General features: G+C 47.0%; 2 protein-coding genes across 5 annotated transcripts in view; one reads left to right on the top strand and one right to left on the bottom strand.

Moving 5' to 3' along the window:
- Positions 1-39: 39 nt before the first annotated feature.
- CGRRF1 (cell growth regulator with ring finger domain 1) lies at positions 40-11,153 on the top strand. 4 transcript variants are annotated; one of them, XM_078609868.1, is made up of 7 exons: positions 68-199; positions 3,249-3,397; positions 3,592-3,703; positions 4,391-4,543; positions 5,561-5,711; positions 6,547-6,654; positions 7,456-11,153. In XM_078609868.1, the coding sequence occupies exons 1-7, from the start codon at positions 93-95 to the stop codon at positions 7,747-7,749; spliced, it is 1,074 nt and encodes a 357-aa protein (XP_078465994.1). In that variant the 5' UTR covers positions 68-92; the 3' UTR covers positions 7,750-11,153. The 4 variants fall into 4 exon arrangements, with proteins under 4 accessions (XP_078465995.1, XP_078465994.1, XP_078465996.1 ...); XM_078609870.1 differs by lacking the exon at positions 3,592-3,703 and adding an exon at positions 2,174-2,275 and having other exon boundaries at positions 109-199; XM_078609871.1 differs by lacking the exon at positions 68-199 and adding an exon at positions 2,189-2,275.
- XDH (xanthine dehydrogenase) overlaps positions 10,162-13,076 on the bottom strand; it is a 38,073-nt gene continuing 35,158 nt past the window's right edge. The window contains exons 35-36 of the mRNA XM_078609861.1: positions 12,660-12,827; positions 10,162-11,947 (exon numbers count right to left, since the gene is read on the bottom strand). Coding sequence (XP_078465987.1) covers positions 11,897-11,947; positions 12,660-12,827 — 219 coding nt within the window. The 3' untranslated portion in view covers positions 10,162-11,896. The remainder of the gene's footprint in view (positions 11,948-12,659; positions 12,828-13,076) is intronic.

Here is a 13,076-nt window from a genome sequence, read left to right as displayed (position 1 = left end):
CAGCCCCCTCTCGCTGTAACGCGCGCGTGCGTGACGTCATTTAGCGTGTTTGGTAGATGACGTCACGGGCATGAGGCGGCTGCGCGGTCGCCATGGAGGGCGAGGAGGGCGAGGAGGAGGCGGCTCCGCTGTGGCTTCCCGTGGGCGCCGCGCTGCTCGTGGTCGCCCTTGCGGCTCTGGCTGCCAGGGCGATGGCGCGGTGAGGGCAGGCCCCGACCTCTGTGCGTGTGCAACGCGCGTGCCGGCGATGCCGGGCGCCGCGTGTGTGTTGAGTGTCCGCGGTGGGGTGATGCGTGTGCCAGTCATCTCGGGCGGTCAACCCCTGGGACCGGAGTCTGACGTGTCGGCGGCGATCCTCCCACGCTTCACCTCGCGTCCAAGTGCACCTAGCCAGGCACAGGCGCCGTGGTGACATTGCCGCCACTTAGTTTGGGAGCGGCGTGTGTGTTTGCGATTGATGGGGCAGTTGTGTGGGGAGTGGAGGATGATGATTAGTTCCGGGTTGGCAGCAGTGGTCTCCGAATCAGTGGAGCGGCGTTATGTTTGCATCGGCTGCCTCACGTTACGTGGAAGCTGCCTGGCCTGTCGCTCCAATCAACGCAGTTATGCCCTCCCTTCTCTATGCTTGCGAAACGTGAACCCCTCTGAAGGAACATTGGCACCGGTTTGCAACATTCAGGCAGGCCTGCCTACGATCCATCCTGGGTTTAACCGGACTTGATTGTGTGAGCTCACAGATCCTTAAAGGGTCTGATCAGTCCCATCATTGAGCTCCTCCAGCAGGCGAGGCTTCGTTGGCTGGGTCACGTAGCCCGCATGCCCAGCCACCGCATGCCCAAGGAGCGGCTGGTTGGCCGGATAGAGGGGACTAAATGGTGCGGCACGGGCTAGAGAAGAGATGGACTGATCTGGTACAGAAGATGTGGAGCTGAGTGGACTTTACGATTGTACCAGCGGTGTCGAGATCTGCATCTAAGGAGGAGGCTGGTGACGGACGCTACTTGGGCAGTTGGAGGCGGTCGCCCTCCAACAACAACGGAGGGCAGTGGAGCGACGCTCACAACAACGAGCGGAGCGCCGGGCGGATAAAATTCAGAAAGTTGGCACAGTAAGGAGCACAGGTGGTGCATTTTGCCAGGCACTCAGACAGTCAACCTATAACACCTGGGTCTGCCCCGTGACCTGTCAGCAAATCTTCGGCACTTCATGTGGCTCCAAAGTTCACCTAGCCCAGGGGTCGGCAACCTGCGGCTCCGGAGCCGCATGCGGCTCTTTTGAACCTTGACCGCGGCTCCGGGGCGGATGCTAGCGAGGGGAGGAGGCGCACTGTGACACCTGCTCTGGCGTTGCCGCTGCTGACAGGTCGCCGCTCAGCTCCACAGGCAATAACGTTGCCGTTGCTTTGTCACATGTTTGGAAGAAGTAAAAACCTTCCTGGGCAGCAAAGAGCTCACCTTTGCTGAGCTGGAACAGCCAGAGTGGCTGGAAAAATTACATTTTATGGTAGACATGACAGCACATCTAAACACGCTAAATACAACCCTTCAGGGGAAAGGAGGCACAGCCCTGCACATGCTGGAGGAGGTTTTGGCATTCGAGCGCAAGTTGACAGTGTTTGTCAAAGATTTACAGAGAGGTACACTGTCTCACTTTCCCTCTTTGAGAGAGTTCAAACAAAGTCATGATACGATAAATTTGGAATATTTCAAGTCTGCAATCACCACAATGCAAAGTTCGTTTGGGAAACGATTCTGTGAGTTCAGAATGGAAAAAACGACATTATCCTTCCCTGTCACTCCCCTGGCGATCGATCCATCCCTATTGAATATGACTGCATTTGCAGGTGTAAGTCAACCTGATCTTGAGATGGAACTGGCCGATATAGCCGACAAAGATATATGGGTGTCCAAGTTCAAATGCTTGACCGCTACTCTTGAGGATGTTGCCCGTCAGAAGGCCATTCTGGCTCAGAATCATAAATGGAGTGATATTGAAAACCTTCCCAAACAGGACAAACTTGTATTCGAAACATGGAATGCCATCCCCAACACTTATATAAACATGAAAAAGTATGCATTTGGAGTCCTGTCGATCTTCGGCTCCACATATGTATGTGAGCAGGTCTTCTCCAACATGAACTATATTAAAAACAAACATCGATCACGCCTCACAGATGACAGCTTGCAAGCCTGTGTGAAAATGAAGGTGACGTCTTACAGCCCTGATGTGCAGACACTGTGCACTGAGGTTCAGGAGCAAAAATCCCATTAACCAGGTAATTTAGCTATTAATTTGCAAAAATATATTTTACATTGTTAAGTGAAAAAGTCCTTTTTTTATTCAGATTGACAGCTGACTGCACGATCCTATATATATAGCAATAAGGTAAGAAACAATATATTCAGTGTTATATTTGTTTTAAATGTTGCAATGGTTTTGCGGCTCCCAGTTTATTTTTTCCTTCGGAAACGGGTCCAAGTGGCTCTTTATGTCTTAAAGGTTGCAGACCCCTGACCTAGCCTGACACAAGGACTTGTGCCAGTGGTGACGCTGCTTCGTGCCAAATGGCAGCTGTTGTTGGTGTGTGTAGTAGTATTTGAATGCCATCGCATCCCAAAGTGCCTTGCAACACAATATATAAACAAATTTGGTGCTTTGTTCCTGTGTGCCTGTAGGAAGCTATATCTTGTATCATGAAAGTGTGTGTGTATGCACGTGTGTTTGTAGGCTGTGTGGGATAGTCCCACCATAGGCAGGATAGTCCCACCAGTGATGGCATCCTCTTAATGTGGCAGCCCATTTTTCAGGAGGGGGTGGCAGTAGACGCCGTTTTGTATCAATTCCCTTCACGTTGCGGTGGGATGGACACTGGAATGCCTCCAATAGCACCACATGCGCCGCCAGAGCTACTTCAGAGTAGCCTGGCATATTATCTTCGCTGTGGCCTTGCCCCACCCACTTTGCACCAATTTGCAAAGTGAGATGCAGTAGAATGCAGTCCGCTAGTTGTGGACATTGCCCTGTATGAATTCCAGGGCCAACCTGGTGCAAAGTCAACCAGCATAAGCTGAAGTAGAGGCTGATGATGGCAGAAACCCTTTATTATTAATAATATCCCAATTTAAACGTAAACATTTAAAAGTTGACTTGCGCCCATCTCTAAGATGCCCTGGGTTCTTCACGTTTAGAGCTCCAAGATATTGAAGGATGAGTGGAGCACTCTAACGTGCCGCGTATGTACCCGTCAGGCTGGGGTGGCACTGGGGTCTGCCTGTCATTCTCGACCATCATTCCGGAGATCTTGGCGCCTGGCCCATTGTACCCGAGACCAGCATGCAGCGGGTCTCCAGCGTGTTTGCCCTGGACATAGCGGATTCAAATACAGCCTCCCTCGCCGGTGAGTTCCAACGTGCTTGCATCCTCGAGGACAATGTATACATGTTTTGCTAAAGCATATATGCACAATATTTTACAATACATCTCAAATTTTGTGAGTTTTTAAAAACTTCTATCTGCTCAAACATTGTGGCATGAATGGCGCGTCAGTCATGGGTCAATGAATAGTAACACGCCACTTCTGTCGCACAATAGATCTCCGTGCTGTGTTGCTGCTACTCTCGCGTCACACATCTCCACTGCTGTCTCCACCTCTCCCGGCTCTGCACACATCTCCGATCTGTATCCATCTTCTGCCTCCTTCCACGTAGGGTGATGGTTGCTAACGCTGCATCGTGGCTTCTCTGTGCTGTGCTTCTCTCGATCGGTGCCTCTCCCACGCTGTGCTGTCTCCGCCTCCCACCGCAGACTTACGTGGTCACTGTGACATGTCTTGTACCATGCCATGTAGAGAACCAGTGTAGACAAGTGCAGTCTGGGAATGTGTCAAGTGAGCAGTATAAAATGCATACATTGTCAAGCATGAAGGTGATGCATAGAGAAAGGGAGGCAGAGATGGCCAGAGCAAGAGATGTGTGGATTGGACGAAGCAAAGACATGGCATAGAGAGAAGTGGAAATGGGTTCCGCATGCATATATGTGGAGCTGACATGGCACAAGGGATATTTGGAGTGAGAGAAGCAGATTGCATGGGAGGTGCATGAGTACAGCAAGCGGAGAGGCACGGCATGGAGTGATTTGTTGGGAGAGAACGCAGTTGCATTGATTGGGCAGCCACTGGGCTGGCTACTGTCAGTGGTCAAATGGGTCTGCGTGAAGGGCACAGCGTAGGTTGCGCTGTTATGCCCCACAACATCAATCATGTCCTATGTCATCTCTTGTTGTTTACCTGATCTGTTGTGTTTCCCATGTCCTCGTAAGTCACGTTGATAGTCTGTGGCACGTAAGAGATGAATGGACACAACAACCCCCAATCGTGTTTGGCTTGGTGCAGGTGGCGTGACGCTGGCCGTGCACTGCCTGGAGCCGTGCGTCCTCACCTGCTACTGGGGCTGCGCGCTGGGCGCCGTGCACGCCGTGCTGCAGGGCCACGCGCGCCGCCTCCCAACGCTCCGCTCCCCGCAGCAGATGGAGACGGCGCTGGGAGGTGATTACCTCCACAGGGAGCAATTTGCGTATCCTTCAGCGAGATTCAGTCTCACCTGGTCACGTTGCTCATTTCACAGTTCCTCCTGCTGTTATATAGAATGTTGTTTGTACATTGATTTTTGATTTTTACAGCTTGATCTTTCCTACACGTCACAAAATGTCTTGGGTTTTTACACAACAAATACATGTATCCTGTGTTGATGGCCAATCTGATGCGTATTGCTACAAAATGCCATGAGTTGCTTGCTGATGACTCATTTCACATGATTTACATATGGTATATATATAAAAGGCAAATTTGTGAATATATGTGTCTGTTCAAAATGTTTAGCGTACTTCCCGACATGCAACAAACTGGAAATTTGCCATGTGGGTACTTTCCAGACTGTACACCTTGCAAAAATTATAAAAATACACTTTTTGGGGGGGGGGGGGGGTGGAGCTCAATAATGCATATATTTTTTGCACGGCAAGTGAGCTGTGACGTCAAATCTGTCATGTGACCCGAGCATGTGGAAGCGTAACGCATTGTAATGTAGTGGTTAGCGCGCTGCGCTACGAACCCGGCGACCCGAGTTCGATTCCTGCTCACGGCCACCACCGGTGACGATTATTTGAACCGGTCCTGGGCCTCCCCTAAGTCGACTCAGCCTCAAACGAGTAACTGCTGTGGTGTGTGAACATCGCCACTGGGGAGACAAAGGCGGCCGGGCGTGGTGGATCCAAGTCCCGGGCGAAGCCGGGTAGTAAAGCTAGTATGGTAGGTTATTTTTAATAATGCAGATCTTTGGCATATACCAGTTACAATCTATGTTTTTTTTTGTGACGGGAGGAACGCATGGAGGATACCAATGCAGAACAGGGGGAGAACATACAACTCCACAAAGGCAGCCAAGTTGGGCCCTTGTTGTTGTTGTGAGGCACAAGTATTACCAGAGATTGAATTAATAGGCGTGTTTTAACTGATAAAGACAAATAACAGTGTTTTGCAAGTCTCCTTAATGCCTTTTGTCAGAATATCAAAAGATGAGAAGGTGCTGCAGAGAGTGGAGCTGCCTGACGCTCTGCGGGGGGGAGACCTGGGCGGCGTGCCCAGACTCCGCTACCCGCTCGTCGTGCTGCTCACCCACGCCGAGCACCGGCCACAACCACGGGCTCCGGACATGGTAATGGAGATGGCAAATTCCAGACACCTCGCACACAGCGTACTTGCAGTCATTTGCCTGGAGTCAGTTAATTTGAATCTGTAAATGACGACAATATCCATCACAATAGAGACAAATGCAGATGGCTGTGCTGGATTTTCTCGTCATTTACAGATTGTAATTATTATTTCTGTAGCAAGTGCTAATAGGGGTTCCCATAATGTAAAAGTACAAGTCCTCTCTATATATGGGGCTCCAAGAGGCATTTTTCAGCAGTGAACAATGATGACTGTGCTGATGAATCCTAATCAGGACAAAACCGGTCTACATTTGTCTTCACTACTACTTGTTGGGATGACCATATTTTCTCAGCTCTTTGAGTTGGTAGTTAAAATGAGAACAAGGTCACACATTCAGTTCTTTTGAGCTGGTGGTCTGGATAATTGTACATACAGTTCTGTACACCTCTGTGTTGTTGAATCTGTTTGAGTAACTTGCAGGTGAAATGCATTATTATGCAAAGGCGAATTCCAAACCACATAAGCAAAGTTGCATATTTCTCTTGTGGATGAATCAGAACCAGGGAGTATGGTATCCCACTGTCGCATGTATGAAAACAGACTTAGAGAATGAAAGACAACACATTAATAAATCAAGTCTACCGCTAGATCGAGGCCGGCAACCTGAACCAGGTCCGAACACAGCACAGAGCCTCTTCGCAATACCGAGAGCGTAAGGCGGTGGTCCTCGGGCAGTGTTGTAAGACACCGATGTGACGGGTGTGCACAGTGTGAGGAAGCTGTGCATAGACATTCGGTGTCCTTTGCGTGGCTTTAACGGTGCCACTGCGTTACAGGTGGCCTTGCTGACGTGCGTGCACCTGCCAGACCCTGTACATAGCGTGTCCTGCCGGGTGCTGCACCAGCTGTTGCTCACACACTCTGGGCTCTCGTATGATCTGAAAGTAAGTAGTAAAATAGATGAGCAGCAGATCATGTATCCTGCATATATCCATCTTCACATAAAAAGGAAAGTATTTCTTCCACGACCCATCAGATTCATGGGCTTCTTAATGAATTCAGCAAAAGCATACTCTGGACCAGTCAGGCTTGCAATAATCAATGCTTTTGAACTACCAGATGTTACAGCAAGAACCCTCTTTAAGAAATGTTTACAAGTTCAATACAAAATCATATACATAATACAAAATAATGATGTGGAGACATATGAAGGATAAATTGTCTGGTTATCCATATTGCTACTTTTTTGTTCTTTCGGTAAAGTCACGTAGTTAGAAATAAAATAAAACAAATCAAATAACACAAATCACGACGTTCCATTTTTTTTTTCTACGTAAAGCCATGTCCATTCAATGTTGCCACCGTGTCGAATTTCCTCCAAGGTATTGCTGAGGTATATTCATGTATCTGCTGTAGAGTCTCTGTATACAATCTCTCTGCAAGTTTCGTTACAATTCTGTCGCAAACAGGCTTCATGGTTCTAACTTTCCCCTCCAAAGCTATTATTTGTCATTTACTAAGATAACCTAATGAACTACTGCCATGCACCTATATTGTGACCTCTTAATCAATCTTTTGTGTGTTCCCTGATGGGTGTTCTCATTGTTTCGTGATTTATTTTACAAAGGTCTGTTTTATTTTGAATTGTTTGAGTTTTCATCCCTTTTTCATTTTCCTCATTTTCATTATCGTGATTTTATATTCTAAAATGTCAAGACGTAACCTTTTTGTTATTCCGTTTACAGAGGCTGTACATGTCAACAGATGCGCCCGAGGATTCGCAAAGCGATGAGGACGTGACCTCACAGGTGTTGCCCGAGGTCAGGGCGGAGGGGCAAGTCGCTGCCCAGGAGGAGGAGGACAGTGATGGACGGGGCGGCGCATGTCGAGACTGCGTGGTTTGCCAGAATGCCAAAGTGAACCGGGTGCTCCTGCCTTGTCGGCACACGTGCTTGTGCAATCACTGTGTGCAATATTTCAGGCAGTGCCCAATGTGTAGACAATTCATACAGTTTTCCTTCCCTTTAAACCCTGATTAATAACAAGAGATGTTCTGCTTAATGGACCGGCATTGAACACGTGAAACAAAGCGGTGGATGAGAGCAGGTACTTTTGGGAAGATGAACGATTTTAATGAGTGCGTGCTGCCTGCGGTGACGTACGGATCAGAAACACATTAATGACAAAATTTAACGAAAACTGAAAAGTCCCCCAATAGGCCAGGAGAGATGCAAGGTGACAATTACATTGAGGGACAAAGGTGGAACGCGTGGATTGGAGAACACAGGTTAATGACATCGGTTAGCACGATTGGCTACTAACAGTGCAAAAGAAGTTCAACATACATTGACACCGTAAATAAAAGTGAGTGGAGGTGGGTTTGGCCAGAACACTCTGCGAGAACGGATGATGGCTCATGGTCAAGAATAACAATGGGGTTGCAACCAATGAAATGTGTCTAAGAGCATGTCCATCGAGGAGATGGGAGTAAAGAGTTTGTGCAGGTGGTATGCTGATTCTTACATTGCAGGATCGTGAGAGGTGGTGGCGACTTGGGGAGTCCTTCATCCAGCAGCCATGGCTGGCGATCATAATAGATTCTACGACTAATGAACGCACAGGATTTGTTTCTCATTCAACCGACTTGCCCTCGATTATCTTATCCCATAGAAACTGGCATGCCTTCTGGTTTTAGTATATTAATGTTTTGACGAGGTGAGAACTCAAGGGGCAATGAAAGTCTCATTTGCAAGAGTGATTTCGTCTTACCTGGATACACAGGATCTTCAAAGGTTTGTACACGAAGCCATACAAATATACAAACACAGACATAATTTCAACCGTGATGATGGGTACAAACTTAGTAATCATTGGAAAGATGTTATCAACCACGCAAAAAAGACTTAATTACAAATTTTTTGGACCATCTTATCTGACAGGCACTATTTTACTTTACTTTACCGAGTGTTAATATCCCCAGTTATTTTTTATTTTTTAACAGTACTCTCTTCATTGTTCAGCCAGCATTGGTTAAACATGGGCATCTTCGTTCTATCATGTATATCAGACCTCCCCTCCCCCTCTCTGTCCATTGTGTTGGCGTGTGCTGTAGTTGGCCGCTTGCGCACAATCGCTCCATTGTGTTGACGTGTGCAGTAATTGGCAGTAATTGGCCGCTTGCGCACAATCGCTTCCACGCCGTCGCTCACCCCCCCTCCCTCCCGATACGTTCCATTCATTGGCTACCATAGTCTGATGAGCTCCCCCTCCCTCTCCTCCCCCCTCAACTCCCTCTACGGGGAGGAATTATCAGACCTCCCCTCCCCCTCTCTGTCCATTGTGTTGGCGTGTGCTGTAGTTGGCCGCTTGCGCACAACCGCTCCATTGTGCAGTAATTGGCCGCTTGCGCACAATCGCTTCCACGCCGTCGCTCACCCCCCCTCCCTCCCGATACGTTCCATTCATTGGCTACCATAGTCTGATGAGCTCCCCCCTCCCTCTCCTCCCCCCCTCAACTCGCTTTTAAGGGATTACATCTTGAATCATTGCCTCACTTGATGCAGCTAATCTGGCTGTGACGGTCCCACCTGATGACGGAGACTTGTGTTGCCTCCGAAACGTCGTGATTTTTGTTTTTTATTTTATTTTCATTAATTTTGACCTACGTGACTTTACCGAAAAAACCTAAGAAGAGGATCTTGAAATTGAACTTACAACCGAGTTGATGCCAAGTAAGATTTTTCTAAGGAACGTTGCCGTATTTCAGGGTGTTGTCGTGTTTTTTGTGACATCTAAACGAGCAATTTTGCACAGACGCATCAGCCACCGCTCCTTGCAGCTGAAGCATCAGCCACGAAGCGACTCCGGTCGCCATCTACATCCCCCCCCCCCCCCACTTGGTGTTGAAGGTTTTAGAGTCCATTGGTTTGTTTACTTCTTTATGCCATCTATCGCGACTCATTTCCCCCCGGCACGTATCTACCATTGTTAGATCATTCATTACATTAGGGGCCGTCCATAAATGACGTCACGGGATTTTGGACGATTTTTCACCCCCCCCGCCTCGTCACACGGCGTCACAAAAAGTCAGACCCCCCTCAAATATGACGTCACAATGCTCTGCCCCCCCCCAAACCATATTTCCATTTTGAAAATAAAACATGCTTAAAATCGCTTTAAACTATTGTCATTGTAGTGCGTATTTAATGTGGCGCTGCACTGTGATGTTGTAGGAGAAAACATAAAAAAGTCTATTTAATTAAGTAGAACGTGTTGTCTATATTTATTTAAAGTCGCGCATTTTGATGTGACGTCACATTTCTCAAACCCCCCCCCCCGTCACATGTCTGACCCCCTCCCCCCCCAGTTGCGTGACGTCATTTATGGACGGCCCCTTAAGAACATTGCATTGATGTTGTTTAGACATGTAAACCATCACCCAGTAACACGTGTTGCTTGTGATGCTTTATTAAATCAAAGAAGATTAGCACATGCTTAGCAATGTTTTAATTTAAAATCTTAAAGTTAAAATGTAAAGCACAGGTATTCCGAAGCAGACTTCCATGGAGTGGAGTTAAAAATTGAAAGGAATATGCGAAACCAAACTCTTCTGCGTGTCCCATCCTCTTAGAACGTAGGAGAGTTGGCCTGCTTTGAAAGGGGAAGAACTGTAATGGTTGGCAGAATCATTGAGAGCTACGGGGAAGCAGTGAAAGTGTGAGAGAGAGACGTAATCCCAGCATGCACTTAGTGTGGCGCAGGACAGAGTTCGCTGGTGATGCTCGTGGAGGCTGATTCACCCTGGCCAGGTGAGATTGTGAAAAAGCTGAGCGGATATGCTGGAGGAATAAAAACAAAAATGAAGTTTCAGGTAATAAGGAAGAGTTTCCACAGAACTATTGAAAGATGTGTTGTGAATTGTATTATAAGTCATGTTGTAGAACATTTAATTTGTCTTGTAATCATTTTATATTAAAGCTGAATTTTAAAATAATTAGAAAAATGCATTCCAGTTTAAGACACCATGACAAACAAATGTGAATCGTCGTATGGCAACACCTACAATTACATGCAACCTACAGCCCAAAAATGACAGTATTTTACATCTTTATTTTCTTCCTCTTTAGTGATACATTTTAAAGAGAATTGTAGAATGTTTCAGGCCTGGACCACACGGTCACCTTGTTTTTTGTTATCAATACGTTTGAGGTAGTGATACTTTATTACTGGTAAATACTTATCGTATTTCACTCGACACAAGTTCTTTCCTACTGATGGATTTTGTCATGTGAATGTGTTGCACTTATTAAGTATTTCAGCAGACAAAATGTTATAAATAAACATTCACTGACAAGCAACAGTCTGTAATTGTACACAGTTTGTAATTGTACATTTTTCTAGAATTCAGATTTTGGCACGTAATTAAAATGGTTGTTGGCTGAAATGGTTTTAGGAATGGTTTTTTACACTTTAAAAGAGTGATCACATCATTGAAACAATCCAATACTTGTCAACATTTCCAAACACGGCTATCAGACCAGCTGCATGCATATCAATACATCGACAATGTCTGGAAGATGTTGCCAAACAATGTTACTACACTTCCATAATATGAGGTAAAACAAAAATTACGGTAAATCATTTTCAGAATTTTCCAAATATTTAAAAACCCACATTTGAATTTTTGTCTATTGCAAAAACACAAAAATCCATACGCAGGGCACTTTGAAAAATTAAAACCTATGGTGGTAATTGTTATTATGCGTATTTACCCAGAAAAGCCTCACTTAGTCTCACGACTTTCAGGTTTTGTAGTAGGGGGCGATATTGCTCTGTGTAATCCCAATTGGATGTTTGGTCAACAATAATTACGCTATGGATTTTTCGCGATGGAAGGAAACCGGAAACCCATGCAGGACATGAAGAGAACGTACAAACTCCACACAGAAAGGTGCCCGAATAAGGAATTGAACCCAGGCTCTTCTTGCTGCGAATCATGAGCATTACCACTACATCACCCTGCCGTGAAAATGGCTTTTGATAGTGTTAAAGTTACGAAATTATCCTGCACACCAAAGAACAGCTGCGGATTGGAAAGCGTGTTGGTATCGACGTCGCTGTTCTAAACACAAGCCGGCATTGCCGCCCGTGCTTCCCCAAGCTGCCGAGCAAGGGTGCCGCCGCTTGTCAGGCTCGCACGGCCCAGGGCACAGCGCCAGCTTCTTCCTCCTGAGGAACCTGCAAAATAAAGACGTTCAACAGAGGGCATTGAATACTAAACTACGGTGGCATCACCACGGTGCGCGTGCCAACTAGCTGCACCTTGAGGTCACGTGATAAGCCTCTCCCCTAAATTATGACTGGCTATCTGATTTGGTGCAGATGGTGTCACACTCTACTTCAGGACAAAATCGAAGACAAATTGCTAAATGGCTTTTGAGTATGAAAATATACGTAGTTTTCGCATTTGAAGTTAAATCTGGCAGTGAACAGGATAATTTACCCAAAAAGCCACACCGTGTTCAAACCCTAATTATCAGCAGAGTTCTATGTGTGGAGATGTTTGGTTAACACAAACTACATTGCTTCATAACGGTTCTTTTGGGTTCGACCACGGAGTGACCTGGCCAGATTTTCATCACGAAACTCTCCACCACCTGAAACAAGCAAACAAATTAAATTGTCCCGTGCATTGTTTAATAAGTTATTTATTGTTTGAAATATGCTTGACGTAGTTTGAAGTGAGATATCGTATCTAATTGCGAAATTTGGCTGTGAGAATTGTTCTCCAACTCACCAGTGAGTGAGCTGACAACAGCAATTGGAGCATTAAATTATCGTACGCATGACAATTTATCTCCGTGGGGCGGAGGGTCTTGACAAAATATGTCGAGATCGCTTAATGGCATGACCCAAAATCCATACTGAACCAATGTGTGTGTGAAAGCACCATTTTGGTGAAGCGGTCGGGGCAGGCCATCCGAACACGCTCGGGGCTGGCCGGGCTGTCCAGGCAGAAGGGCCCCGCCAGGCCTGCGTCAGCTCGGGCCGCGCGGACCGCGTCCTTGATGGCGTAGAACACGGAGGCGGCGAGGAACAGGGGCGGCTCGCCCACGGCCTGCGTGCCGCACACGGGACACGGCACGTCCGCCAACGCGCTCGTGGAATGGGCACGGAATGAGCCTTCTTGCTATGAAATGCATCAATGCCCAGGCAGGGCAACTACTCGCGGATATGCCAGATTGGCATTTGCTGCGTAATGTATGTATGTAAGGTTGCATGCACGGTGGAAGAGCTCTCTATGTCTTGTGTTGTGTACTATGTCGCGTGTAGTGTGTGCTCTACGTATGACGTGTCGTATGGGAAT

The sequence above is a fragment of the Lampetra planeri genome, chromosome 33, assembly GCF_965212315.1.
Source record: "Lampetra planeri chromosome 33, kcLamPlan1.2.h2, whole genome shotgun sequence".
Taxonomy (NCBI): domain Eukaryota; kingdom Metazoa; phylum Chordata; class Hyperoartia; order Petromyzontiformes; family Petromyzontidae; genus Lampetra; species Lampetra planeri.
This window is presented reverse-complemented; position numbering and strand designations above follow the sequence as displayed.

What these genes read in the sequence shown, in the direction of transcription:
- CGRRF1 (XM_078609868.1), top strand. Translation starts at nt 93, where the DNA reads ATGGAGGGCGAGGAGGGCGAGGAGGAGGCGGCTCCGCTGTGGCTTCCC. An exon ending in AACCACGGGCTCCGGACATG is followed by an intron (nt 5,712 to 6,546) that starts GTAATGGAGATG and finishes ACTGCGTTACAG; the next exon opens with GTGGCCTTGCTGACGTGCGT. An exon ending in GGCTCTCGTATGATCTGAAA is followed by an intron (nt 6,655 to 7,455) that starts GTAAGTAGTAAA and finishes TTCCGTTTACAG; the next exon opens with AGGCTGTACATGTCAACAGA.